At 35.2% G+C, this 24,233-nt stretch overlaps 5 protein-coding genes across 6 annotated transcripts; 2 read left to right on the top strand and 3 right to left on the bottom strand.

Annotated features, from left to right (window-relative positions):
* Positions 1–913: 913 nt before the first annotated feature.
* LOC117780635 (DNA-directed RNA polymerase II subunit RPB1) lies at positions 914–13,141 on the bottom strand. The gene is given in 8 exon segments (XM_034617248.1): positions 914–2,370; positions 3,730–4,405; positions 5,521–6,709; positions 6,711–6,982; positions 8,281–9,999; positions 11,223–11,747; positions 12,708–12,936; positions 13,009–13,141. Coding segments are annotated over 7 exon segments (5,562 nt in total). The 5' UTR covers positions 12,789–12,936; positions 13,009–13,141; the 3' UTR covers positions 914–1,270.
* A 586-nt stretch (positions 13,142–13,727) lies between these two features.
* On the top strand, positions 13,728–14,923 carry LOC117783843 (transmembrane protein 242). Its single transcript, XM_034621397.1, has 3 exons — positions 13,728–13,855; positions 13,956–14,197; positions 14,716–14,923. The coding sequence occupies exons 1-3, from the start codon at positions 13,789–13,791 to the stop codon at positions 14,845–14,847; spliced, it is 441 nt and encodes a 146-aa protein (XP_034477288.1). The 5' UTR covers positions 13,728–13,788; the 3' UTR covers positions 14,848–14,923.
* LOC117783854 lies at positions 14,922–16,254 on the bottom strand. Its single transcript, XM_034621410.1, has 2 exons — positions 16,050–16,254; positions 14,922–15,292 (listed from the first exon to the last, which is right to left on the bottom strand). The coding sequence occupies exons 1-2, from the start codon at positions 16,252–16,254 to the stop codon at positions 14,943–14,945; spliced, it is 555 nt and encodes a 184-aa protein (XP_034477301.1). The 3' UTR covers positions 14,922–14,942.
* Positions 16,255–17,101: 847 nt separating this feature from the next.
* LOC117786564 (HVA22-like protein h) lies at positions 17,102–18,172 on the top strand. The gene has a single exon (XM_034624891.1). It carries the CDS (start codon positions 17,174–17,176, stop codon positions 18,023–18,025), a length of 852 nt encoding a protein of 283 aa, XP_034480782.1. The 5' UTR covers positions 17,102–17,173; the 3' UTR covers positions 18,026–18,172.
* A 1,386-nt stretch (positions 18,173–19,558) lies between these two features.
* LOC117793527 (keratin, type I cytoskeletal 10) lies at positions 19,559–23,089 on the bottom strand. 2 transcript variants are annotated; one of them, XM_034633857.1, is made up of 3 exons: positions 22,306–23,089; positions 21,319–21,725; positions 19,559–19,857 (listed from the first exon to the last, which is right to left on the bottom strand). In XM_034633857.1, exons 1-3 carry the CDS (start codon positions 22,929–22,931, stop codon positions 19,631–19,633), a joined length of 1,260 nt encoding a protein of 419 aa, XP_034489748.1. In that variant the 5' UTR covers positions 22,932–23,089; the 3' UTR covers positions 19,559–19,630. The 2 variants fall into 2 exon arrangements, with proteins under 2 accessions (XP_034489748.1, XP_034489749.1); XM_034633858.1 differs by having other exon boundaries at positions 21,319–21,720; positions 22,307–23,089.
* Between the last annotated feature and the right edge of the window lie 1,144 nt (positions 23,090–24,233).

The raw sequence follows: 24,233 nt of genomic DNA, 5'->3' as shown, positions 1-24,233 counted from the left end.
TTTTCCTAATTTATATTTAATCCTAACTATACTTAGCTGATCGATGTATAGTTTGTAAGTAGCTTCTACTTAGTACTAAGTCAAAAATCAAAACATAATCTAGAATTACGCCAGATCTACGGAGTTTCCAAACATGCAACCAACCAAAAGATAAAAAATTCAAAATACTACGTTTTTTCTAGTACTCGTAGCATATTAACAGTAAACACACACATATGCATATATCTACTATAGTTTGTCATTTAGATATATAGTCGAAATGCTATTACTAATCATAGTACATATTTACACTATATATATATACATATTGTTTAATCGTGTAGCATAATGGCACTTACTGATGTTTTATGAACATTTATACTATAAATAAATTTTTTTTTTTATTTAAATTTAATCGTTCATGTAGGCAATCGTTGGATTGTCAAGCATTAATTACTATGGCAGCTATACCAATAACGATAACGATAACGATAATGATAAATGATATAGTACTTTGATCTACACCAAAATCTTGTCAAATATGTTTAGTAGCGCGATTTTCAACGCAACTCAATAAAAACTTGTTTAGTCAACTTTATAAATAAACCAACTTACAAAAAAAAAAAAATAACTACTTTCAATGACATTTTCTATATTCGAAGTGAGGTTAGGTTGGGTAATACAACTAATAAGTGACATAATATAATAAAAATTGAATTTGTTAATGGTAAATTTGTGAATCATAAACAAATTTGATGCACTACAGATTGAATTTTCCAAAAAAAAGTTTCATCTACACTGTGCAAAAATTTTAGCGTCGTGGCTCTTACGGTTTTGGCTTCACATTGGTCTCGCGATCTGTAAATCATTCTTCAAAAAATGCAAAAAACTTCAATTTCTAGTTTATTCTAAAAATGTTTTTTATTCATTTTTGTTGTTGTTGTATTTTATGCTTAATAGATTAAATATTTTGTTGGAGAAACTTTTGATGCTTAAGTTATAAAATCTGGTAACATGGGTGTAGTTTTTTTTTTTTTGTTTTACTCTATAGATTGACACAGAATATAATGAAAAAAAAAAGGGAAATAAGTTGACAACCAACTAGATAACTAGAAATATCGCTTTCGATACATAGATATTGATATATACATATATATGTATAGATATTGATATTAGTTAAAGACATTGTGTGTGTGTGTGTGTGTGTGTGTGGGAAAGTGTATTGTAAAAAAAATTAACTAAATGTTAGACAAATCAAATTGTTACGTCATCATCTTAATCATGTGGTTCTTTAGTCATCGCTCTCCTCAAAGGTCGGACTGCTCGGTGAATACGCCGGACTTGTGGGACTGTAATGGGATGGCGCTGTCGGTGAATACATCGGTGATGTTGGTGAATAATTTCTCGCCGTTGGCGTATAAGTTGGCGATGTCGGTGAATATTTGGTGCTGCCGGGCGAATAAATTGAGATATTCGGTGAATAACGTGGACTTGTCGCCGAATATGTGGAGCCAGTGGGACTATATTGATTCGACGGCGAATGTTGCGGCGAACTCGGCGAATACAGTGGCGATGTTGGCGAGTATTTCGGTGAGGCCGGCGAATATTGCGGCGAGCCGGGTGTATATTGCGGCGAGCCCGGCGAACCGTCATACGACGGCGATGGCGGCGAATATGTCGGCGATGTCGGTGAATATTTCACACCGGTTTGTGAATAGGCCGGCGAGGCCGGTGAATAATGCGGCGAGGCGGAATAATTGGGCGATGTCGGTGAATATGATGGGGTTACGGGTGTATAATTCGGTGAGGTCGGTGAATACGAGGGCGAGGTCGGTGAATAGCACGGTGAGGTCGGTGAATACGATGGACTGGAGGGTGAATACGATGGTGACATCGGTGAATATGACGGCGAATTGGGTGAATAATTTGAGGAGCTCGGCGAATATGCATTTCCCGGCGAATACATATTACTGCCGCTGCCGGCAAACGATGGACTCGACTGGAAGTTCGATGTGGGCGAATACACCGGCGATGTCGGTGAATAGCCCGATGATGACGGTGAATAACCCGTTGATTGTGGATTAAAATTGGGCGTGGCCGAGGCGTAACGGGGACTGGCAGCCGCATAAAGCGGCGAAGTCGGCGAATAATTTGGACTCGATGGTGAATAGTTGGGCGAAGCGCCACCTGGCGACGAGGCCGTGTAATTCGGCGAGGTCGGCGAATACGACGGCGATACACTGGGCGAAGCGGGGAAATACGGCGACATCGACGGACCCGGCGAACTGGGCGACGAACCGGGATGCGCTGGTGACCAACTCGGCGACATTCCCGAGGCATCCGATGCGGCTGACGGCGAGAAGCTTGGACCACCCGGTGTCATGGCACTCACTGTGTGAAAGAGGGAGAGAAACAGAGAGAGGGATTTCATAGTTTAGAAAGAGATAGACAACAGAAATATCATTACTTTTAAATTAGTATTAAAATATGAAATGCTAAAGAAAACACTGTTGTTTTTATAAATAAATTTAAAAAAATTATTAATAATTAACTATGAAAGAAAAAAAGTAGCTTTAGAGAGAGATATGTGCACATCTCTATTTTCTTAGAATTATCATTACTTTTAAATTAGCATTAAAATAAGTACAGCTAATAAAAAAATAAAAAAAAATTTTAATTATTTTTAAAAATAACTACGGGTAAAAAAATTATACTTAGAATACCTATAAGAATTATTGTTTTTTTAACTAGAATTAAAATAAGCAGTGCTAATAAAAAGACACTGCTATTTGTATTAGAAATACATTTTTAAGAATAACATAAAAAAAATAGCTCGTATCAATTATTTTGAAATACTAAAAGTAGTTCAGCTGCTTCTTTTGGCACTACACAATTTAAATTAAAACTTATTTTAATAAGTACTAAACAATACATTTTTGAAAACATTTTTCTTTTTAATTTTATGCTTATCAAACATTTGTAAAAAAAAATGTTAAAGTTAGAAATTGTACGAATAAAAAGTAATTTTTGTTTGGACTCTCTGAAAATTTTCCATCATTACTAAATATTTCTACCATTTTCCAAATTTTCTCCAACAGTTTTCTCAAACATAATGATTATAGTGCAATTTTTATAAAATTACTGAAATTACTCAAAATTGTTCATTATCATCGATTAAAAGTTCCTGTTCTACTTACTTATTGATTTATATTATTTTCGAAAACACTTTTATATTTCAGACTTTTATGTTTTTTCAATATCTTTAAGATTCGTTAACTCTATCTATAATTTTTGTATTTTAGCACAGCTTAATCGAGATACAGAACGAGACTGACTTCCAAACATAACATCGGTATAGTTCACAGAGTACTAGATTGTATATTCAGGGATATAGGTCTCATAATATAACTCACGTTTATTCCTTGTCATTGAATTTTTGATTAAGAAAAATTAAATATACTTAAATTTTACGATTCCTGATTTACTTATATGATTAAATGATGATTTCTAAGATGATTGTAATAAAATGCTGTTTATTGATGAAAGTCTATAAGAAAACAATTATTTTTTAATAACATGGCACAAATTCGAAGTTAACTTTCAAAGGATCATTACGAAACTATTCTTTATATCTTGTCATTGAATTTTTGATTTAATAAAATAAAAATAATCATTATTTGAGATTCCTGAGTGGTTTAAATATTATTAATAAGAGTAGACTGTAGACAATAGATTTGGGAGAGGACTTACCGTGTCCAGGTGGTGAGAAATAGCGAGGTGTATGGCAGTTCACCCAGGGCGTCATGGGCGGGGTCATGGAGGGCGTGGAACCGCCGCCAATGAACATGGCGGCACCGCCCAACATGCTGCTGCCCAGCGAATTGGGAATCTCGATGCCGAAGCGACACTTTTCGGCATCCAGCAGCAGATCAAAGCAACCGGTGCCCATTTTGGGCAATTGACCCATAATAATGTTCTCGGAGACGCCACGCATGGGATCCGTTTCGGCATGAGCCGCTGCATCCATCAGCACATCGACAGTTTCCTCAAAGGAGCAACGCATCAGAGCACCCGTATCCTGTCGATTAATGCCGTGACGTGTAATGGCCATCAAGTGACCCTTGGCTGTCATCACATCACACAGCAAGGCCAAATGCCGATAGTTCACGTAGAGACCGTAAAACTGCAGCACGGCATTCATTTCCTTCTCCACGGACTTTCGCACTGCCTCAATGCCCAGCACTTGGAATATCTCGCAAATATCGTTGGAGGATGTTCTGATGGGATCCACATCCCGCTCCGACAGCACCTTCATCATCGAGGTGCCGTCCGTTTCCAGCAGCCATTCGCCAATCGCCTTGAACTCGCCCGTCTCCGTAATTACGATACGTTTCTTGCTGTCCGTCTGCGGCAGATGCATGTACACCTGAAAAACAATCACACAAATATATTATTAATATTGAAATTCACTCGAAAAACAATTACATGATTTTTTAAATGCAACAGTTCATTTAAAAAGATAATATTACTAGTTAAATTTACTAAATTTACTTACTAATTTACTAAATACTCAAAAACTAAATAAAACTCTTTGTCCTGACTGACTCACCAACTGACTGATCATTTATAGTTATTACTACTCAAATTAACTCTTAAAACATACATCATATTTATGTAAGCTATCAACTATATAAAACACTTTGTCCTGACTGACTCACTAACTGACTGATCATTTACTATTTTTACTACTCAAATTAACTCTTAAAATATAAAGCATATCTATGTAAACTCTCAACTATATAAAACTCTTTGTCCTGATTGATTCACTCACTGACTGATCATTTACTAGTATTATTTAAATTAACACTTAAAACATACATCATATTTATATAAGCCCTCAACTATATAAAACTCTTTGTCCGGACTGACTCACTAACTGACTGATCATTTACTATTTTTACTACTCAAATTAACTCTTAAAACATACAGCATATCTATGTAAACTCTCAACTATACAAAACTCTTTGTCCTGACTGACTCACTAACTGACTGATCATTTACTATTTTTACTACTTAAATAAACTCTTAAAACAAACATCATATCTATGTTAACTCTCAACTATACAAAACTCTTTGTCCTGACTGACTCACTAACTGACTGATCATTTACTATAATTATTTAAATTATTTCTTTATAAATTCATCATATCTATGTAGATACATTCTTTGTCCTGACTGACTCACTGATCATTTGTAATTATTATTATTTAAATTAACTCTTTTTGCTTTATATTATCTATTTCTTGTTATCATGAAAGAATTACATGATTTTTTAAATACTACAGTTCACTTAAAAAGATATCACTAGATACATTTACAACTTATACTCTTAACTAAATAAAACTCTTTGTCCTGACTGACTCACCAACTGACTGATCATTTATAATTATTATCATTAAAATGAACTATTTTTTCTTTATATTATCTTATCATAAAATCAAATAATAATTTAAGAAATAAAAGGAAATAAATGGGAAATACCTTGCCGATGGCTTCGATGCCCTGGAGTGTCATGTCGGACAACATGTTGGCCTCGATGCAGCGCAGGAACATGTCATCCTCCATCTTGTCCACGGCCTCATCCTCATCCTGGAACTTGTTCTCCTCGTTGTTCATGATGCGAATGCGCAGCACAAGCTTATCGGCATTGTCATCGTTGAAAATGCAATTGAGATCTTCACCAAATCCGACATTTATCTTTTCCGCAATCTGTTCCATGGTCAATTTTTTATCCGTCATGCGTTTACGGTCCAATTCAATGCGTAGCAACCAGGGTGAAATGCGTGTAGGATCAAAGTCGGGCATTTCATAGTAGACATTGACAAACTCCTGATCCTCGGCTATGACCGTACGCTGTGGATCCGGATCGTAATAGATGGCCGTATTCGCAGTGACTTTACGTAAAGTTGTGTGCTCCAAGCGACATAAAACATTTTTGGCCTTTTCCGCATCACGAGCAGCGCCTCCAGTCAAAAAGACGGTTAAAGATGGAGCCTTTGGTTTCTTGGAGATGTTGATAATCTCCTTAAGTCTGGGCACACCCAGGGTTACGTTCTTTGAGGAGACACCAGCAAAATGGAAAGTATTCAGGGTCATCTGTGTGGCGGGTTCACCCAAACTTTGTGCCGCCAAGGCGCCAACCATTTCGCCAGGATTCGCTTGAGCCTGCTGGAAGCGTGTCTCAATCTCACCAATTAACCACTCAAAAGCTTCCGTTGACAATCGAAATTCCTCGGCAACATATTTAGTACAGAGTGTGGAGCGTATGAGACATTGGAAAAGTAATGTAGCATTTTCATTAGCCTGCTTGGAGATGCGATCATTTCCCGTGACTATAACACATCTCTCCAGTAATCCTTGTACGCCTCTAATTACCCGCATAGGCGATAAGTCCGTGGGTAATCTCTTATTGATATGAAAGATCTTTTGTACATTCCAAATCATGCGTTGTAGATTGCATGGTAAAACCACTTTGGAATCACCATTGGGAAAGATTGTGCGTAGATTATCACGATCTGTGACCAGTTTATCCCATTCTCCCTCCAATTCCTGTATGGCATCACTGCTATCCGTCATTTCTTTGATGACATCATCCGTAAAGACTTTGCATATAACTCATTTGCGCATCTTTAGCACGTCCTCGTCAACAGCTTTACGCACTTCGCCATCAGTTGACCATCACGGACTCCATAGCCTTGATCAGACGACGCTGAATATAACCAGTTTCCGCAGTCTTTACGGCCGTATCAATCAGACCTTCACGTCCTCCCATCGCATGGAAATAGAACTCGGATGGCGTCAGGCCGGCCAGATACGAATTCTCCACGAATCCTCGCGACTCGGGACCGTAATCGTCCTTGATGAAATGCGGCAGTGTGCGCTTCCGGAAACCATACGGAATTCGCTTGCCCTCCACGTTCTGTTGTCCCACACAAGCAATAACCTGGAGAGGATTAGCGACAAAAGGGGCAGAGAAAACAGAAATTAGTATAATTTCAACAGAAATTCATTTTAATTGAAATTTGTTTAGTTTCTAGTTTAATATTTTATATACTTAGTTATTAGATTGTGTACAATTTTAGTTTAAAATATTATTTATTTATTTTCATTTACCAAAGTTGAAATGGAAATTATGCATTCTCACGTTTTAAAATTTGCATAACTTTGTCATAACTGAACCGATTTTGAAACGGAATGTCATTATGATCATGATTTAGCCTTTAAATTCATTCTGCATCCAAAATTAATAATTATTAAAAAAAAAAATATTTTCCTCTAGATCTTGGGTTTGATGCTAAGGGTCCCCCCTTTGAAATTTTCAAAATTCAAAATTTTAAATCTCAAGTTTTCACTTTTAGTCAACTCCTTATATCGTTATTAGTATAAAACAACACTTTAAAACTGATTCTGAGACATTTCATTTTCTTCTTAAAAATCATGTCAAATCGAACAAAAATTTTGACTTGTAAAGTTGCTAGATCCACAGTCTGACCAACTTCAAACTTGCATAACTTTGTCAAAACTGAGCCGATTTTGAAACGGAATGTCATTATAATAATGATTTGGCCTTTAAATTCATTCTGCATCCAAAATAAATAATTATTTAAAAAAAAAAATATTTTCCTCTAGATCTTGGGTATGATGCTAAGGGTCCCCCCTTTGAAATTTTGAAAATTCAAAATTTTAAATCTCAAGTTTTTACTTTTAATCAACTCCTTATATCGTAATTAGTATAAAACAACACTTTAAAACTAATTCTGAGAACTTTCATTTTCTTGTTAAAAATCATGTCAAATCGAACAAAAATTTGAACTTGTAAAGTTGCTAAGTTCACAGTCTGACCAACTTCAAGCTTGCATAACTTTGTCAAAACTGAGCCGTTTTTTAATCGGAATGTCATTTTAAAAATGATTTGGCCTCTTAATTCATTTTGCATTCAAAATTAAGAAATACCAAAAAAAAAATTTTTTCCCCTTTTGATCTTGGTTTCGAGTTTCATACTAATTTTGAAATCTTAAGTTATCAATTTTAATCCACTTCTTATGTCATATTTAGTATAAAGTAGCACATAAACATCTTAGCAATAGACTTTTTGTACCGATACAGACACGAGAAAAAACCGAAATAGAACCTATTATGGGAATGGTTGTTTCAGAGCCGAAGCCGTAAGCAATATTTCTTTCAATTTGATTCCTTTGCTTAAAAAAAACAAAATATAAGTAAATAGTGTAGTTAGCTTACCTGTGAGATGTTAATGTTGGAACCCTTGGATCCGGACACGACCATAGCCTTTAGATTGTTGTATTCGGTGAGGGATTTCTTGGCGGATCCGCCAGTTTTGTCACGAGCATCGTTCAGAATACGATTCACCTTGTTCTCGAAGGTCTGACGCAATGTATTACCCGGCGTGGGTTCCAGCTCCATATTGTGAGCCTTCTGTATAACATTGATGACATCATCTTTGGCCTTCTTGATGGCCGTCTGAATTTCCGTATAGGTCTGCGGATCGGCAATGGTATCACCAATACCAATACTATGTCCCTCCAGCAACAACCAATTGTTGATCACCGTCTGAATATTACCATAAAATCGTCCAGCAATATCATGACCCAACTCAAGGAAACAAATATGGAGAAGGGAACCCGCTGAAGTACCCAGCGTCTTTTTACAGAGTATACCCATAATGAGTTCACCATGTTCGACCATTACTTTGGTATCACCCGGCGATATCCACTTGTACGGCCCGTCATCCTCCTCATCCGGATGCGTTGAATGTGTGCGTATCATATTCACATTGCCGGGTATAATCAATGAGAAGATCTGTTTGCCCGTCCACAAGGGACGCGGTTTTAATATACAGGGTTGCGGCATTTTGCCATCCCAGGTGGGCAGAAACATGAGTAGATTCATCACCTGTTCCCTGGTTATGAATACATCACGTTTGGTCATCTTACGCACCGCTGTCAAAGTGTCCTGGACAATACCCATAACCGGTTTATTGGCCTGCGGTGTTATAATCTGTCTGGGCGTAATATGTATGTTCTCCACCTCGGCACGGGTTTCCATGGACTGTGGGACATGCAGATTCATTTCATCGCCATCGAAATCGGCATTGTAGGGGGAAGTACAGGATAGATTCATGCGAAATGTGGACCAGGGAAGCACTTTAACCCTGTGACCCATCATACTCATTTTGTGCAGTGTAGGCTGACGATTGAATATAACCAAATCATCATCTCTTAGATGTCTCTCCACCTTATAGCCACATTGCAAATGTAAATCGGAGGATTTCGGATGAAATCTTAAATCTATACGTTCGCCATTATCACGTACAATATATTTGGCGCCCGGATATTGAGAATTGCCTCTCCGCACCAATTCCTGCATGCGATCAATGTTGAACGGCGTTACCAACTCCGGAAAGGTTAAATTCTGTGCAATGGAACGTGGTACGCCCACCTGATCAATTCGGAGATTAGGATCAGGTGTAATAACGGTACGGGCGGAGAAATCCACACGTTTGCCCATCAAATTACCACGAATACGTCCCTCTTTGCCCTTGAGACGTGCCTTGATGGCTTTTAGGGGCTTTCCGGACTTTTGCATGGCCCGTGGCATTCCGGGCATATCATTGTCCACCAGTGTGGCCACATGGAACTGCAGCATCTTGATGTTCTCCTGTATAACATGGGCAGCAGCGCCACTCGCTTCATTCTTCCTCAACTCATTGTTGGCCTTGATAATATCCGCCAGTTTGTGCGTCAAATCATCCTGATTCTTGGCCGCACCAAACATGACAACGGCCGGACGTACGGCGAGTGGCGGAACCGGAAGTACAGTGACAATCATCCAATCGGGACGCGCGTATTTGGGATCCATGCCCAGAATAAAACACTCCTCGTCCGTGATGTGCTTGAGAATCTCCCAGACGCGCTCAGCAGACACGATTATTTTCTTCTCCTGTAAATTAGATTTTAAATATATTAATAACGAATATTCATGAGGAAATCAACTATATTTCTATTAAATAATATATTTCAATAATATTAATATTCGATAAGGATATAATTATATTTTTAAACGATAATATATTTTATTAATTAGTTGATCTGAAAAGAATTGCAACTTTAAGCTTATATTTTTAAAATACGATTATTTTCTTCTCTTCTTAATATTGTTGGTTCGATACGAAAATAATTATATATTTAGCTGATAATATATTTCAAAAATGTTAATATCAATAATACGATTGAAGATTAATTATATTTCAATTTTATAATATATTTCAAAAATAAAAATATTAATTATTTGATTTGAAAAGAATTGCAATTTTAAGCTTATATTTTTTAAATTTGATTATTTTCTTCTAATGCAAATTGGGTATCGAAAACATTTATTTCGATTAATAGATAGGGAAATAATGATATATTTAGTTGATAATATATTGAAAAAAATAAATTTCAATGTTTCGATGATAAATTCATTATATTTTATAAATATATATTTTTCAAAAATATTAATATAGATTATTCGACATGAAAAGAGTTGCAATTATAAGCTTATATTTATTAAATATGATTATTTTCTTCACCTGCTATTTGTAATTCAAATATATTAATAACGATTAGTCGTTAAAAAACTGATAAATTAATTCGATAGAAAATTAGTTATATTTCTATTTGACAATATATTTCAAAAATATTAAAATCCGTAAATTATATCATAATAATACTGAGAAATTACATTTTTTAACTGAAAATATATTTCAAAAATATAACTACTGATTATTCGATAGGAATTTTTCAGGTTGATATTTTTTAAAGTGATTATCTTCTCTTTCAATTTAAATCTCAAAAATATTTATATCAATAACTAGATAGGAAACTAAGAATATTTTTAGTTAATGTATTTTAAAAATATTAATATCGATTATTCGATATAAACAAAAATTTAAATTCAAACTACTAATTTTTCTTTTTCGAACATTTTTGTTATTCGATATGAAAAGAATTCCCATTTTAAGGTTATAATTTTTAAGCGATTATTTTCTTCTACGAATACGATTTCGTGAACAATCATATCAATAATTGGGATGTGAATCTTTTGCGAAATATGCAATTCGAGAATATCGTTTAAAAAAATGTAGCTCAATAAAACTTGATAGATATAGTAATGAGTATTACCTGGGAATCCTCATTGACATGCTTCCACTCGGCGCTCAAATCGAGGCCTGTTCGCCTTATCGAGGGCTGATAGTGACCGCAGCCGCCGTGTCCGGGCTTCTTATTGGGATCGACCTGTTGATTGTCCTTGGTGAGGTCCATGTCCTCGCCGCCCTCGCAGATCGTCTTTCCCTTGCACAGATCGTAGACGTAGGCGAGTCGTTTTCTCGGTTGTCCCTTCGACTTCATCACGATCTCTTTGATCTTCGGATTGTGCGGAGAGACCAACATCTTGGAGCAGTAGAAACAGACGCAACGGAGTATCTTGATGGTCTTGGTGATGAATCCGATGTGAAAGACGGGTTTGGCCAGATCAATGTGACCAAAATGTCCCGGACATTCCGTCATATTTCCAGCACACGTCTGACAACGGGATGTCCGGTCGATGACACCCTGTCGCGGATCCATCAATCCGCCCAGCTTCGGACGACCGCCCTCGAGGGTCTCGGCGAACTGGACGCCGCCCTCCGTAACGGACATGCGACGCTAAAGGGCAGAGAAGCAAAAATTCGACTGTGAGACACCCTGTATTTCATTTCAACTTCATTTGATATCAAAATTTATTTATAATTAAGTTTATTAAAACAAAAAATGAAAAAAAAGCTTGTAGGAAATAAAAATAAGTTAAGAACTCGTTGGGAGACACCCTGTATTTAATTTTAATTCCATTTAAAATCAATATTATATTTGATTAAATTTATAGAAACCAAAAACATGACTAATACTAGTAGAAAATATTTTATTTTATATTCATTTAATAGCAATATTTATTTTGAATTAAATATATAAAACAGAAAATTAAATCAAAACTTATAGGAATTAAAAGAAATTATAAAAACAAAATATTTAATCAAATTTAGTAGCAAATTCTACAGTTGAGAGAGCTCGGCTGTGGCAGACCCTGTATCTATTTATTTTATTTATGTTGCTTATGTTTAATATTAAAAAAAATTTAATTTATAGCTACAAATATACAAAATATTATCATGTACTTTTATTTATATTGTTTTTGTCAAAATTGTTACGTGACATACTGTTTGGGTTTTTTAAATTGGTTAAAATTAAATTTGTCTAATTTTTGTAAATAAATAATAAGATAAATAATATTAATCGAATTTAACTATTTTTTAAAATAAAAGATAACAAATTTGCGAAATTGTAATTATTCAAAACACTTTCTTGACCCACTGTACAGCAGCTGCTTTCTACAACGCACATTTCACGCTGTTGCCAAACTAAATATACCCTGTCAAATATTTCAACTACAGGGTGCACATAGATTAAGGCAATTATGGATTCAGTAAGGATTTGTGGGATGAATCATTGGGGCAACATTAAAAATCGCATGCATTTTGTTTATTTGCCGATTGATTTTCAATATGGCGTCAATTTCACATTTATGTCTTATAGTATGTAGTATTTTTTATTTGTGTATTTTTTACTTACAATTTCATCAGGTGATAAAATACCAAACTGTACGCGTTTTACTTGACGCAGCGGCGCCTTTGAATCCGTTGTGGTGCTCATTGTTGTTGTTGTTGTTGTTCAAAGTGTCCCGCCGTCGACGTCGACGTCGTCGTCACACTTTTTTGTTGTAACCCAGCAGCAAATTTTGTTGGTGAAATTTTTTTTTTTTGCACGCGTGACAAAAAAAAGTCACAAAGCGAAGCGAAAACTGCAAAAAGTAAATAAAAAAAACCACACAGTAAATAAAACGTTGTTATTGCATTTGTTTATGTTTAATTACAAACGTTCGCCTGTTGAATACACTTTATGGGACTTTATAGCTGCCAATTCCGCTTTTTTTAATGCAGACGCGAGCAACGCAGACCGAAAAGCGCACTAAAATTATATTGTGGGTGGTCGATTGCCTGTGGCATGCAACCCTGCGCCGTTTGGTGTTATCGATGTTTAGCAACACTGCAAACAGCTGTTTTATTTTGAATTATTTGGTTAAGCAAATATATTAGATAATTGGCAATGCGTCACATATTGTTTATTTTTTAAAATATATTTTACACTATAGCATGTTTAATTTGATTGACAATGACACTGACAATAGCGAAAAATATTGAAATTTCGATAAAAAAAAAACTGTACGACACTAGTGCATAGTATCGATAAAGGCATCGTTAAAGTATTTCTTATCACTGCAACTATCGCAACACACATAAGTCTATCGCCCGACCGCCACAAACTGTAGAAGCTGCAAAAAAAAAAAGCCGCGATTTTTAAATATAATATTAGTATTTTTTAAAAAACATTTGAAAATATATATGTCCCAATTCTGTGAACCTAGGCTGCCACAAGTTTCAAGGCTACAACGACACCTTTTGTTTGCTTATAGAGACATGCATGCAAAGAATCAAATGAACAAGCCAAAAACAACTGAGCAAGTTCAATTGAACTGAAGCTGAGCGATACAACACTATCGTGAGTTGTAGAATAAAGCATCGATAGCGAGATAGTGTCAACTCTAAATGTTACGATTACGACAATAAAAAATTGTGCAAACTGAATAAAAACAATGAGTGAAGTTGGCGTTGCCATCGACGCAGTGGCAGCGGAGAAGCAGCGCAAGTTTCGCATACAAGGTAATACATATAATATTTAATTTCAAACATACACACACACTTGTCTCACATATCATTTATATTCCAAACAATTTCGATACACCACAACAACAACAAAAAGCCGCTGCTTTCATGGGACTTGTCGGTGGCATCTCCGCTCTCTTTGGATTCTCTCGCACGCTGGCGACGGCGAAGAGAGCGGACAGCAAAGTGCTGCAGCAACAAGGAACACGCCAGGGCATCATACTCATGGACGAGGGCTCCACACTGGCGCTGCGTGCCCTGGGATGGGGCACTCTGTACGCCGTTCTGGGCACTGGCGCCATCTGTTATGGCGTCTGGAAACTAAGTGGCGCCAAAGACGTAAGTTTTGTTTATTTGTGTCATACAGTGGGTCAAGAAATTGTTTTAACAGCGAATTTGGATAATTTTAATTTGATTGGGATTTAATTCGAAACTAAAATATTTAGCTAAATTATATGAGCGCAGATTTTTAGCTTTATGTTTTAACCAGGGGCCGTTAACTAATAAGTTATATTTATTACAAAATTTACTTGATAAAGATTATATTTTATTTTTTCACGTTTTTCTTTAATAATAATCTTTAGTTTTGAGTAATTTAATAAAACCTATCTCGTAATCATTATTTTTGATAAAAATAACCGATATTAACCGATTGAAATTGGTAAGTAACCGATTCATGTATAACAGTTAATTTCGGTTAAATCATTAAATTAAATTATGCTGTTAAGTGTATCATCGTCTTTTAATCTAATTTTAACTTTAGATTTAAATATTGATCTTTTTAAATAGCTCTTTTAGAAACATTTTTGTTCATATATTAATTTTTTTACATCATTCTCTCTCTCTCTCTCTCGCAGTTCGAAGAGTTCCGGTTGAAAATGGGAAGAACATTGCCTCGGATAACAAAGGACGAGCCACCGCAAAGTCGCACGGATTTTGACAGTCTTACGGATCTTATGAAATACGTGGCCACCTGGACCAAGGAATAATCCTGCCTGTTATCCTATAGCTTTTAGCTTGTACACAAACTTAGACCATAGAATAAATAATATTTTTTTGTTGAAATTCGTGTATTTTATTAATTTTAAAATTCATTTTTCTTGAATTTGGACAAACATTTCATAATGTTGTTATTTTGCTCGACGCGCACATTTTTCCGACACTCATCCTTGACATCTTCCACTAAATCCAGCATTTCCTCCGATTCCACTAGGAATCTGGTACCTTTATTCATGAATGCGCCAAATTCCCGCATAATATTTTTTATATTGGGTCCTTTATTCAAATACTCCTGTTGCTCCTGGCTGGGCTTTGGTGCACCCGATGGTTTCACAGGGTTCTTTAGGCACAGGGTGTGCCACGATGCTTTCTCCTGCTCGACGTGCGCCTTGAAGGCTTTCACAGCCGCGTCAATCTGCTGACAACCAGCGGGCACTAAAAATACGTTCAAGTATTAATATTAAATATTTTTAAGTAATTTTAGTTTTTCATAAAAGATTGTAGTTCTAATTTTCTCCAATTTTATCATAGTTGATTTGAGGTTTTAAAATAATTTTAAGAAAGAAATAACGAAATCTTTTCAGTTTCACTTTTTAAATAAATAGATTGTAATATTTTAACTTCAACAAAAAATACTAATACATTATTAATTGTTTTGACAAATTAACAAACTTCACATATTTTTTTGAATAAAAAATATGGTATTAATCTTTCTCCAATTTTATTGTGTTTAAATAACAATTTGAAGAATGAAATCACGAAATCTATATTAAAATTATAACAAATTATTATTTTATTAAATGTTTCTTTAAAAAGAATACTTTTTCTTGAAATAAATGTGTTCTCTTAATTTAATATTATTTCTTGTTTATTACAAATCAATAAAAAAAATAATGAAATGCATTGAGTTTAAATATTTTCAGAAAATAATTGTGATATTTTAATTAAATAAAATAATATATTTTCTTGGAATATAATTAAATCCATTGAGTTTAAATAATTTGAAAATTGAAAAACAAATTCACATTTTATTTTGCAAAAAACCTTTATATATATTTCATTTTTAAAATATTGTTAAATTAAAAAAAATAAACTGTAATTTTTGAAATGATAATCAAATGTGAATTTTTTGCTTTCTCAAAACAACTACTTGACCCACTGTATGTCACACATTCGCGCGCTTTTTACTCACATTCCGTAAAGTCGAGCGTCGTATTGAAAATGCTTTTCTGTAGCGTTGAGACGCGTCTTGAATTTAGTGTTTTGTGCAATTCATTGGCCAAATCTTCTCCATCAATATCGGAGATATCGTCACAGTCGCTGAGAATTGCGACTGCTGCCAAATTAATTGCATTTTCTTCAGCATTACTTTTATTTTCGCTTGGTGCGGCTACCATATTTAAAAACAAACAAACAGCATATGGTGTCTGCACACCAGTGCTGCCAAATTGCTTAAATAGTCATGTCGCAGCATAAAACAGGCTGGCAGGCCTGGTTCGCGGATTTAGGTACATTTTTTGATTGTGATCAATTTTAAAGCGTAACAAACTTTAAAATATTTATCAATTTTAAAAAGTTTAAAAATTAATTGCTAAATGTATTAAAAATAATTACACATTTGAATTCATATAGCTTTTTTCCGGACGATGATATATTTTTGGCGATATTTGTATTTAAAATAATAACATAATCGATATATGTATGCGATGCTATTATTTTCAGCAATTCTTGTTACCGTTGCCGCTTATTCTTGAAAAGTATCAAATAAAAAAATATTTTTGTTTAATATTGAAATGTTTTTAAAAATATCAACATCCAATACGCGTAGTCTAGCTTTCTGTGCAATGTTTTCTCTCGACACTTTGCAAATTACGTTTATTTAAATTTGTATTTTGCACTTGAATTGATTTTTAGCGGCTTTAATTATTAATTTAATTGCCAATTATAACACAGCTATCGATAGCTATCTTTGCGTGCGATATATTAATAGCTGCTTGCCACTTAACAGCACTGTTAATGCTGCCACTGTTAATGGCACTTGACAGCACTCAACTGAAATTTAAATTTGAATTTAAAAAATGAGATGTAATCAAATCTACAAATAAAATATAAAACAAAGTAGACGCTGCTTTTACAACTTGTAATTTCGGGCAGTGTAATTTCTCGTCGCTCAATTGAAATAGAGCTTTCACAAAAACAGATCCGTGCTCCCGAAAAAAAACCGAAATTTTAGATTTTATCGCAGTCAAAACATAAAAAATATACATAACTCAAATAAAATTGTGTAATAAATTGTGAAATTTGCGAAATTTCGAAATGATTTATGAATTTCTAATGCTAATATTTGGCTGGCTATATCCGGCATACGCGACCTATGCCAGTTTGGGTGCGAATCAAGCGAATCAAGTGAAATGGATGAAATATTGGATTGTATTTGGCATATTTACATCGTTTCATTTCCTGACTGGATGTTTGGAATGCTGGGTGCCATTTTTTGCGGCCTTTAAGCTGTGTGTTTTACTGTGGCTGTTGCCCAACTTAGGAGGAGGTTGTCAATTGATACTGGAGGAGCTTTTGGATCCGTTAATGTGTCGCAATCGGATGATCATACAGCAGGCATTTAATGGTGTCTCCGATATCAGCAGTGCTCTCTTGAGGGAGCTCATTAAGATGGTTTATCATCTGTTGGTGGATGTGGTGGAACAATGCTGGCAATTGACCCGCAATGCGGATGATATTCATGTGCCGACTCGCCTCCAGGCGGCCATTAATGAGGTAATTGCGGAATTGCGTGCAGCACGTCAGGCTGCGGCTCCGGTTCCGGTTGTGACTCCGTCTGCAGCTCCGGCTGCACTTGCTCTGCTTCCGGCAGTTGCCCCACCGGAACCGCTACCTCTCGATGTCCAGCCGAATCCCATTGCCAATTCTACGCCGATTCCTTTGGTCCGTGCCGCCAATTTGACCGATGATGATGCCATACAATTGCGTATTCTATTAGCTGAAGCCGCCAGCGCCATTCGGATGCAGTGGCGCCTCCAATCCGCCCATCAGGAGCACCTGGCACCCATTCAAAGTGTCCACTCCCAGCTGTGCACCGGAAAGCATCAACAGGAGCTTGAGGATGTCGATCGCGCCTATCTGGAGTACCAAGCTGGCGAACAGCATTAGGAATCCCCCTAATGATGACGGATTACGGACTATGGATTACGGATCAAGGTTTACAGAACGTTTTCGACTGTTTTTTTTCATCAGTTTTTTGTTCACACTTGTACTTTCAATAAATCAGGCATCGCAACTGTAAGAGTTTAAAATTGACCCCCAAAGTATATATATTCCTGATCAGAATCAACAGCCGAGTCGAGTTAGCCCTGTCCGTCTGTTTGTCCGTCTGTCCGTCTGTTTGTCCGTCTGTCGCGTCTATGTCGTAAACCATAAGAGCTAGAGACTTCTAACTTGGTATGTAGGTTCCTGGATACCATACGCAGATCAAGTTTGTTTTTATTTTTGGATTCGACCACTATGTCATATAGCTGCCATAGGAACGATACAACGAAAAATAAAGTTTTAGTATGGAAAAGTTTTTTGTTTGTTGAGATATCAAAACTAAACTGATAGAATATGCATCTAGAATGGTATTATAAATCCTGACCAAATTTGAATCGGTCCACTATATCATATAGCTGGAATAGAGACGCTGAATCAAAAATTAATTCTTAGTTTGATAAAGTTTTTTTTGTATATTGAGATATCTTAATCAAACTAATAGAATATGCATTTAATTTGGTTTTGTCCATCCTGGACGAAGTTCATTCATATCGGTCGACTATATCAGATAGCTGTCATAGGACCGATCGGTCAAAAATCAACTTTTAGTATGAAAAAGTTTTTTGTTTTTTGAGATATCTTAACCAATCTTATAGAATACGCGTTAAAGTTGGTTTCTGACCAAATTTGGTTTTATTCGGTTCCATATATCATAAAATTATTTTATAGTGAATTTAAAAAAAAATATATATAAGGAGTATTTCTTATTCTTTTTCAGACGTGATTGGTAATTTTTTAAAAACAAAAAGCAACTTTAAGATTTGTTTTATAGTAGACTTTATAAAAGATACTATTTCTTAACATTTTTTCTCAATCTTTCGTGACCTTGTACTTTGTTAAAATTTTTAGACGCACATATTTTTGAAAAAGGTTTTGTTTTTTCGGATATTTTTGTTTTGACCTTGAAATAATGGAAAAAATCGAATTAAAAAAATTTCAGACAGATTTATTGAAATTTAATTAATTGGTCGTCGTTTAAGATATAATTTACATAAAAATAGGGTATAAAATACATAATTTTCTAACTTCAAAAATATGTACCTCTGTAAATTAAAACTATTGGATTTAATTTAAAATTTTGTATGAATGATTAAAATTCATAAGCTTTTAGCAATAATATTGTTGTTTTAAAATCGGATTTGATATTTTCAAGAAATTATAATTTCTGATAGTTGTCAAACGGCTAAAAAATTTAATATTAAACTAATGTTTAACTTTATACAAATTTCAAGTATTTTTTTTGTTTGATCAACAATTCCCAATCGTCTATAGCAAAAGTTAGAAAATATATTACAATTTAGTCAGCTAGTGTTAAACAATTATTAATTTTTCGAAGCATTCAAAGTTTAGCATTAGAAATAAATTACAAACTTTAAATTTTCGTTGGTTTTAAATCAGTTTTTATTGTACACTTCTATTTAAAATAAATTATGCTCGTTGTGGGCGTGGCTAGGCGGCCGCCTTACCCACTCGATCTCGTTCCCGTTCCCGTTCCCGCTCTCGTTCCCGCTTGAAGATGGGCAAACGTGTCCAGATGAAGCCGCCAGTGCGTTGGGCAGCGTATTCATCCACATCCGGCAGTGGAAAAGGCGTCGTCCGATCAAAATAATAATTGCTAGGAGCATGCATGATGAACTCCAGATAGCACAGTTTTCGAGACAGCTCCTCATCGGGACCTGGCCAGAAAATAGAAACAATAAAGATTAGTAAACACTCTTCAGAAACCTACAACCATCTATTAATTTTAGTATAAACAATTTTTGAATAAACCGAAAAAAGTGAAAAGTAATGAAACAACTCAAAACCAAAAAGATTTCAACATGTATTTATCATATTGAATAAGAATACGGTTTCCCAAACGAGCCTTAAACAAATATTACTCAGAATGCGTAAATGAAAATTTGGAAAACGAAACCAGAACGCATTTAATTTGTAAAAAAAAAAAAATTGGAAATAAAAACAGTACAAAATTATATGGAACATAAGAAATTAGCAAACACTAAAACTGGGAAAATTGTTTTTAGGAAATACAAAGTAGGAAATAAAATTGGGATGACAAAAATTAGAAAAAGTCAAAATCAAAAATATTTAATAAGGCATTGAAATAGCAAAAATTATACGTTAAGTTCCTAGATCCAAAGTTGGTCAAACTTCAAACTTTGTCAAACTGAACCGATTTTAAATCGGAAAGACATTATCATTATGGTTTGGCCTCTAAATTCATTCTGCATTCAAATTTAATTAATTTTGTAAAAAATTTTATTTCCCTCTAGATCAAAGGGTCCCCCCTTTGAAATTTTCAAAATTCAAAATTTTAAATCTCAAGTTTTCACTTTTAATCAACTCCTGATATCATAATTAGTATAAAACAACACTTTAAAACTGATTCTGAGACATTTCATTTTTTTGTAAAAAATCATGTCAAATCGGACAAAAAATTTGACTTGTAAAGTAGCAAGGTCAAAGGTCGGACCAACTTAAAATTGTCATAACTCGACCAAAATTTAACCGATTTTCAAGCGAAATGCCATTTTGAAAATGATTTGACCTTTAAATTCATTCTGCATTCAAATTTAGTCAATTTTATAAAAAAATGTATTCCCCTCTAGATCTTGGGTTCGATGCTAAGGGTCCCCCCTTTGAAATTTTCAAAATTCAAAATTTTAAATCTCAAGTTTTCACTTTTTATCAACTCCCTATATCGTAATTAGTATAAAACAACACTTTAAAACTGTTTCTGAGACATTTCATTTTGTTGTAAAAAATCATGTCGAATCGGACAAAAATTTTGACTTGTAAAGTAGCAAGGTCAAAGGTCGGACCAACTTCAAATTGTCATAACTCGATCAAAATGGAACCGATTTTCAAACGAAATGTCATTTTGAAAATAGTTTGGCCTTTAAATTCATTCTGCATTCAAATTTAATTAATTTTGTAAAAAAATTATTTTCCTTTAGATCTTGGGTTCGATGCTAGGGGTCTCCCCTTTGAAATTTTCAAAATTCAAAATTTTAACTCTCAAGATTTCACTTTTGGTCCTAATCTTTGTCATATTTAGTAAAATTGACTAAAATTGAAGATGAATTGATTTTTTCAAACGATTTCTACAGCTTTTAAAAGATGTCTCTTGGATTTACCTATAAGATATGTGGCAGGATCAAAGCCATCCCTGGGATCGGGACTGTCCTGGGTGGGAATTAGCCAAGTGAGGAACGCGGACTTTTCGCAATAGGCATCCACAAGTAATCCCCTGATTTGGGCATAGTAAACATTATGTTCGCTGTCCACGATGCTGACGATGTCTCCAATCTGCATGTAGCTGCCCTTGTAGAAGACGCTCTTTACGAATCTCGTGGTCGCCTGGACTCTTGGAGTCTTCTGTGCCGGACGCTTGAATAATGTCCGCCGATTTCTGGGAGTCGATGCAGCTGATCCTCCGCCTCCTCCTCCTGCTGCTCCTCCTCCTAGTTTGCCATGTGTCTTGCAATTCGTTGCTCCATTGTGTCCATTTGTTGCTCCTCCTCCGGCTCCTGCTCCTCCTACGGTTTTCATTAGATTATTGATTAATAAGTTTCGTATTACAATAATATATTTTTGATATAAGGTCGGTAAGAAGAAGCAGCAGAATTTGACAACTATTTCATAGAAAACTTTCTGAACAACATTTGAAAAATATCTAATAACATATATGAGGTATTTATCGGCATCTTATCGATATTGAATTTTTACATATATGCAGTTAATATAATATTTTTCATTGGTACAAAAAAATATCAATTAAACAATTTTATTGCCTTTCTATCGAAATAATATGAAAAATATCAAGTAAAAATAATTTGCATTTCTTATCGAAGTCTTATCGATATTAATAAAATGAAAAATATCGAGTAGAAGTAAAATTGTTTTCATAAAGTTAATAATATCAATATTAATATAAAAAAAGAGCAATAAAATATAATGATTATTACTTGAGTTTTATGACAAAACTTATAATGATTACAGCCCCTGATCGAAACCAACCGAAAATCTCCCAAAAATGTATGGAGATTTTCGGTTGATTTCGATTTTTGTGGCACCCCTGATAGTTTTCATATCGAAATGTCATTGATATAGCTACCCATTTACCTGCTCCTCCTCCGCCAGCTGCTCCACCGCGTCCCGTTAGCTTCGCCTTGAATCGCGTGCTCCTCGTGCTCTTCCTCAGTCGCTTCATGATATTCGGGGAACGTGATCCGTTCAAGCTGCTCCTCGTGATCTTCCCCCCACGTTGTGTCGCCTGGGAGGCGGGGGCGTTGGGGGCTTGGCATGTCTGGCTAGGCACAGCCGCCATTTTGCTGTCGGCATCGCCGTCCGCTGCTAACTCCGCTTTTATTAGCAGCGACTGCTCCTCCGGCTGCTGCTGCTGCTCCGCCTCCTCTTTTACTTTTGTCATCAGTTGTTGTTGTTGCTGTTTCGCTTCGCTTTGTTTTTGTTGATTCTGCCTTGCCATTTCCTTCTCCTTCTCCTCCTTCTGCTTTGTGAGCTCGTCCAGTTCATCTAGATCGTCCAATGTTTCCGTTGTTGTCAAATCCGTATCAATTTCCATTTTTACACAATCCTTCTCTGTCTTTGCCTCCTCCTTCTCCTCCTCCTTTTCCCGCTGCTTCTTCTCGTCTTTGGCATCTGTGGAAGCAGCGCAGTTTTTGCAAAGTGTAGCCTCATCTTCTGCCTCTCTCTGGCACTTGCTGCACTTTGTGGAAGTGGCGGACATTGTTGTTGTTTTGTTTACTTAATATTATTGCACTAAACAAAACACTACATTTATTTGTTTTTAATTTACAATTCTATAATTTTGTTACTCTTGCCCAAAAACGCTACTGTTATGCTTAACAGCACTGTTGCTCAATTGAGCTGTTAGTATGAAAACAAATGTTAGCCTATTTTGAGTTAACACTGCCATTTTGAGTTAACATTTGCGTCCTATGGCAGCAGCGCAAACTTTGACAGCGTTTGTTGTATTTTGTCTTTTTCTGGCGGACTGCTTACTTTATCGTTTCATTAACTTATTAAATAATCACAATGTTTAGTCTTTCAATTGACTTTAAATAATTTAAAAAGGTACAATTTTTTGCTGCAGCTTCAGCGCAACTGTTGTGCTCAACTGAACTATTATTGCTTAGTTGAGCTGTTAATGGGCAACTATCAGTGCCATTTTGAGTTAGCATTTGCAGTAAGTTCAAAATTCATAACACCAAAAATAAAAGGTAAGCTTCTAAACACTTAAAACTTGTTAATATTTTTATTTTTATTTAAATAAAATGTTAAGCAAGCAGCAAATGAGTTAAGACGCTGTGTTAATCACTTTTAGAGGCAAAACAGCTACTTCTGGCCGAAGAGCATATACAATTGATTTTGAATGATTCTTTTACAAAGTTTTAGAAAAAATATAAATAGCAATATAAAATTGAATTTATGTTCAAGCTAGCCAGATTTTCAGCTCACAGTAATTTTCAAAATTTTTAAGCTTTAATATGGCTAGAACTAGTAATAAAATAGCAAGCTGCTAACTTAGCATAGCACTGTTAAGGCACTGTTGCGCAACAGGCGCAATTTGGAGGCAGCATGTCTATCGAGCGCAACTGATCGATAGCTCGTTTGTTTCATATGTATATCGAAGTGACCACTGGGGAAAACGAAGAGAGCGCCAATTGTCATTGTAAATTCTGTTTTATAGCGGGGAGGTTGTGTGCGCAGAATCGGTCGGTTTTATTTGAAAAATTCTGAATACTTTTTTTTATAGTGCGCGCGTGCCACGATTTACTATTGCACACACATATATATATATAAACACAGTCAAAAAAAAAAACAAAATACCAATTGTTTAAATATATTGTTAGATTTTATTTTTTACAAGTGCGCGCTTAATTTTTTTATATTTAATAAAGAGAAAGATTTTCGACCACAACAACAAATACATAAATACATACGTATATAAATATAATGTAGCAGAATTCTTCTAATGAGTGTGACGAAGTGACGTAGAAAGAAAGAAGCACAAAAAGCAGAAGATAGA

Source organism: Drosophila innubila, chromosome X (genome assembly GCF_004354385.1).
Source record: "Drosophila innubila isolate TH190305 chromosome X, UK_Dinn_1.0, whole genome shotgun sequence".
In the NCBI taxonomy this organism is placed as follows: Eukaryota; Metazoa; Arthropoda; class Insecta; order Diptera; family Drosophilidae; genus Drosophila; species Drosophila innubila.
This window is presented reverse-complemented; position numbering and strand designations above follow the sequence as displayed.

Excerpts from the sequence above, each read along its gene's own strand:
- LOC117783843 (XM_034621397.1), top strand. The coding sequence starts at position 13,789 with ATGAGTGAAGTTGGCGTTGCCATCGACGCAGTGGCAGCGGAGAAGCAG. Across the intron at positions 13,856-13,955 it reads GCGCAAGTTTCGCATACAAG|CCGCTGCTTTCATGGGACTT; the intron begins GTAATACATATA and ends AACAACAAAAAG. Across the intron at positions 14,198-14,715 it reads AACTAAGTGGCGCCAAAGAC|TTCGAAGAGTTCCGGTTGAA; the intron begins GTAAGTTTTGTT and ends TCTCTCTCGCAG.
- LOC117783854 (XM_034621410.1), bottom strand. The coding sequence starts at position 16,254 with ATGGTAGCCGCACCAAGCGAAAATAAAAGTAATGCTGAAGAAAATGCA. Across the intron at positions 15,293-16,049 it reads GACGCTCGACTTTACGGAAT|TGCCCGCTGGTTGTCAGCAG; the intron begins GTGAGTAAAAAG and ends ACGTATTTTTAG.
- LOC117786564 (XM_034624891.1), top strand. The coding sequence starts at position 17,174 with ATGATTTATGAATTTCTAATGCTAATATTTGGCTGGCTATATCCGGCA.
- LOC117793527 (XM_034633857.1), bottom strand. The coding sequence starts at position 22,931 with ATGTCCGCCACTTCCACAAAGTGCAGCAAGTGCCAGAGAGAGGCAGAA. Across the intron at positions 21,726-22,305 it reads GCTGGCGGAGGAGGAGCAGG|CGTAGGAGGAGCAGGAGCCG; the intron begins TAAATGGGTAGC and ends TCTAATGAAAAC. Across the intron at positions 19,858-21,318 it reads TCCTGCCACATATCTTATAG|GTCCCGATGAGGAGCTGTCT; the intron begins GTAAATCCAAGA and ends TTTTCTGGCCAG.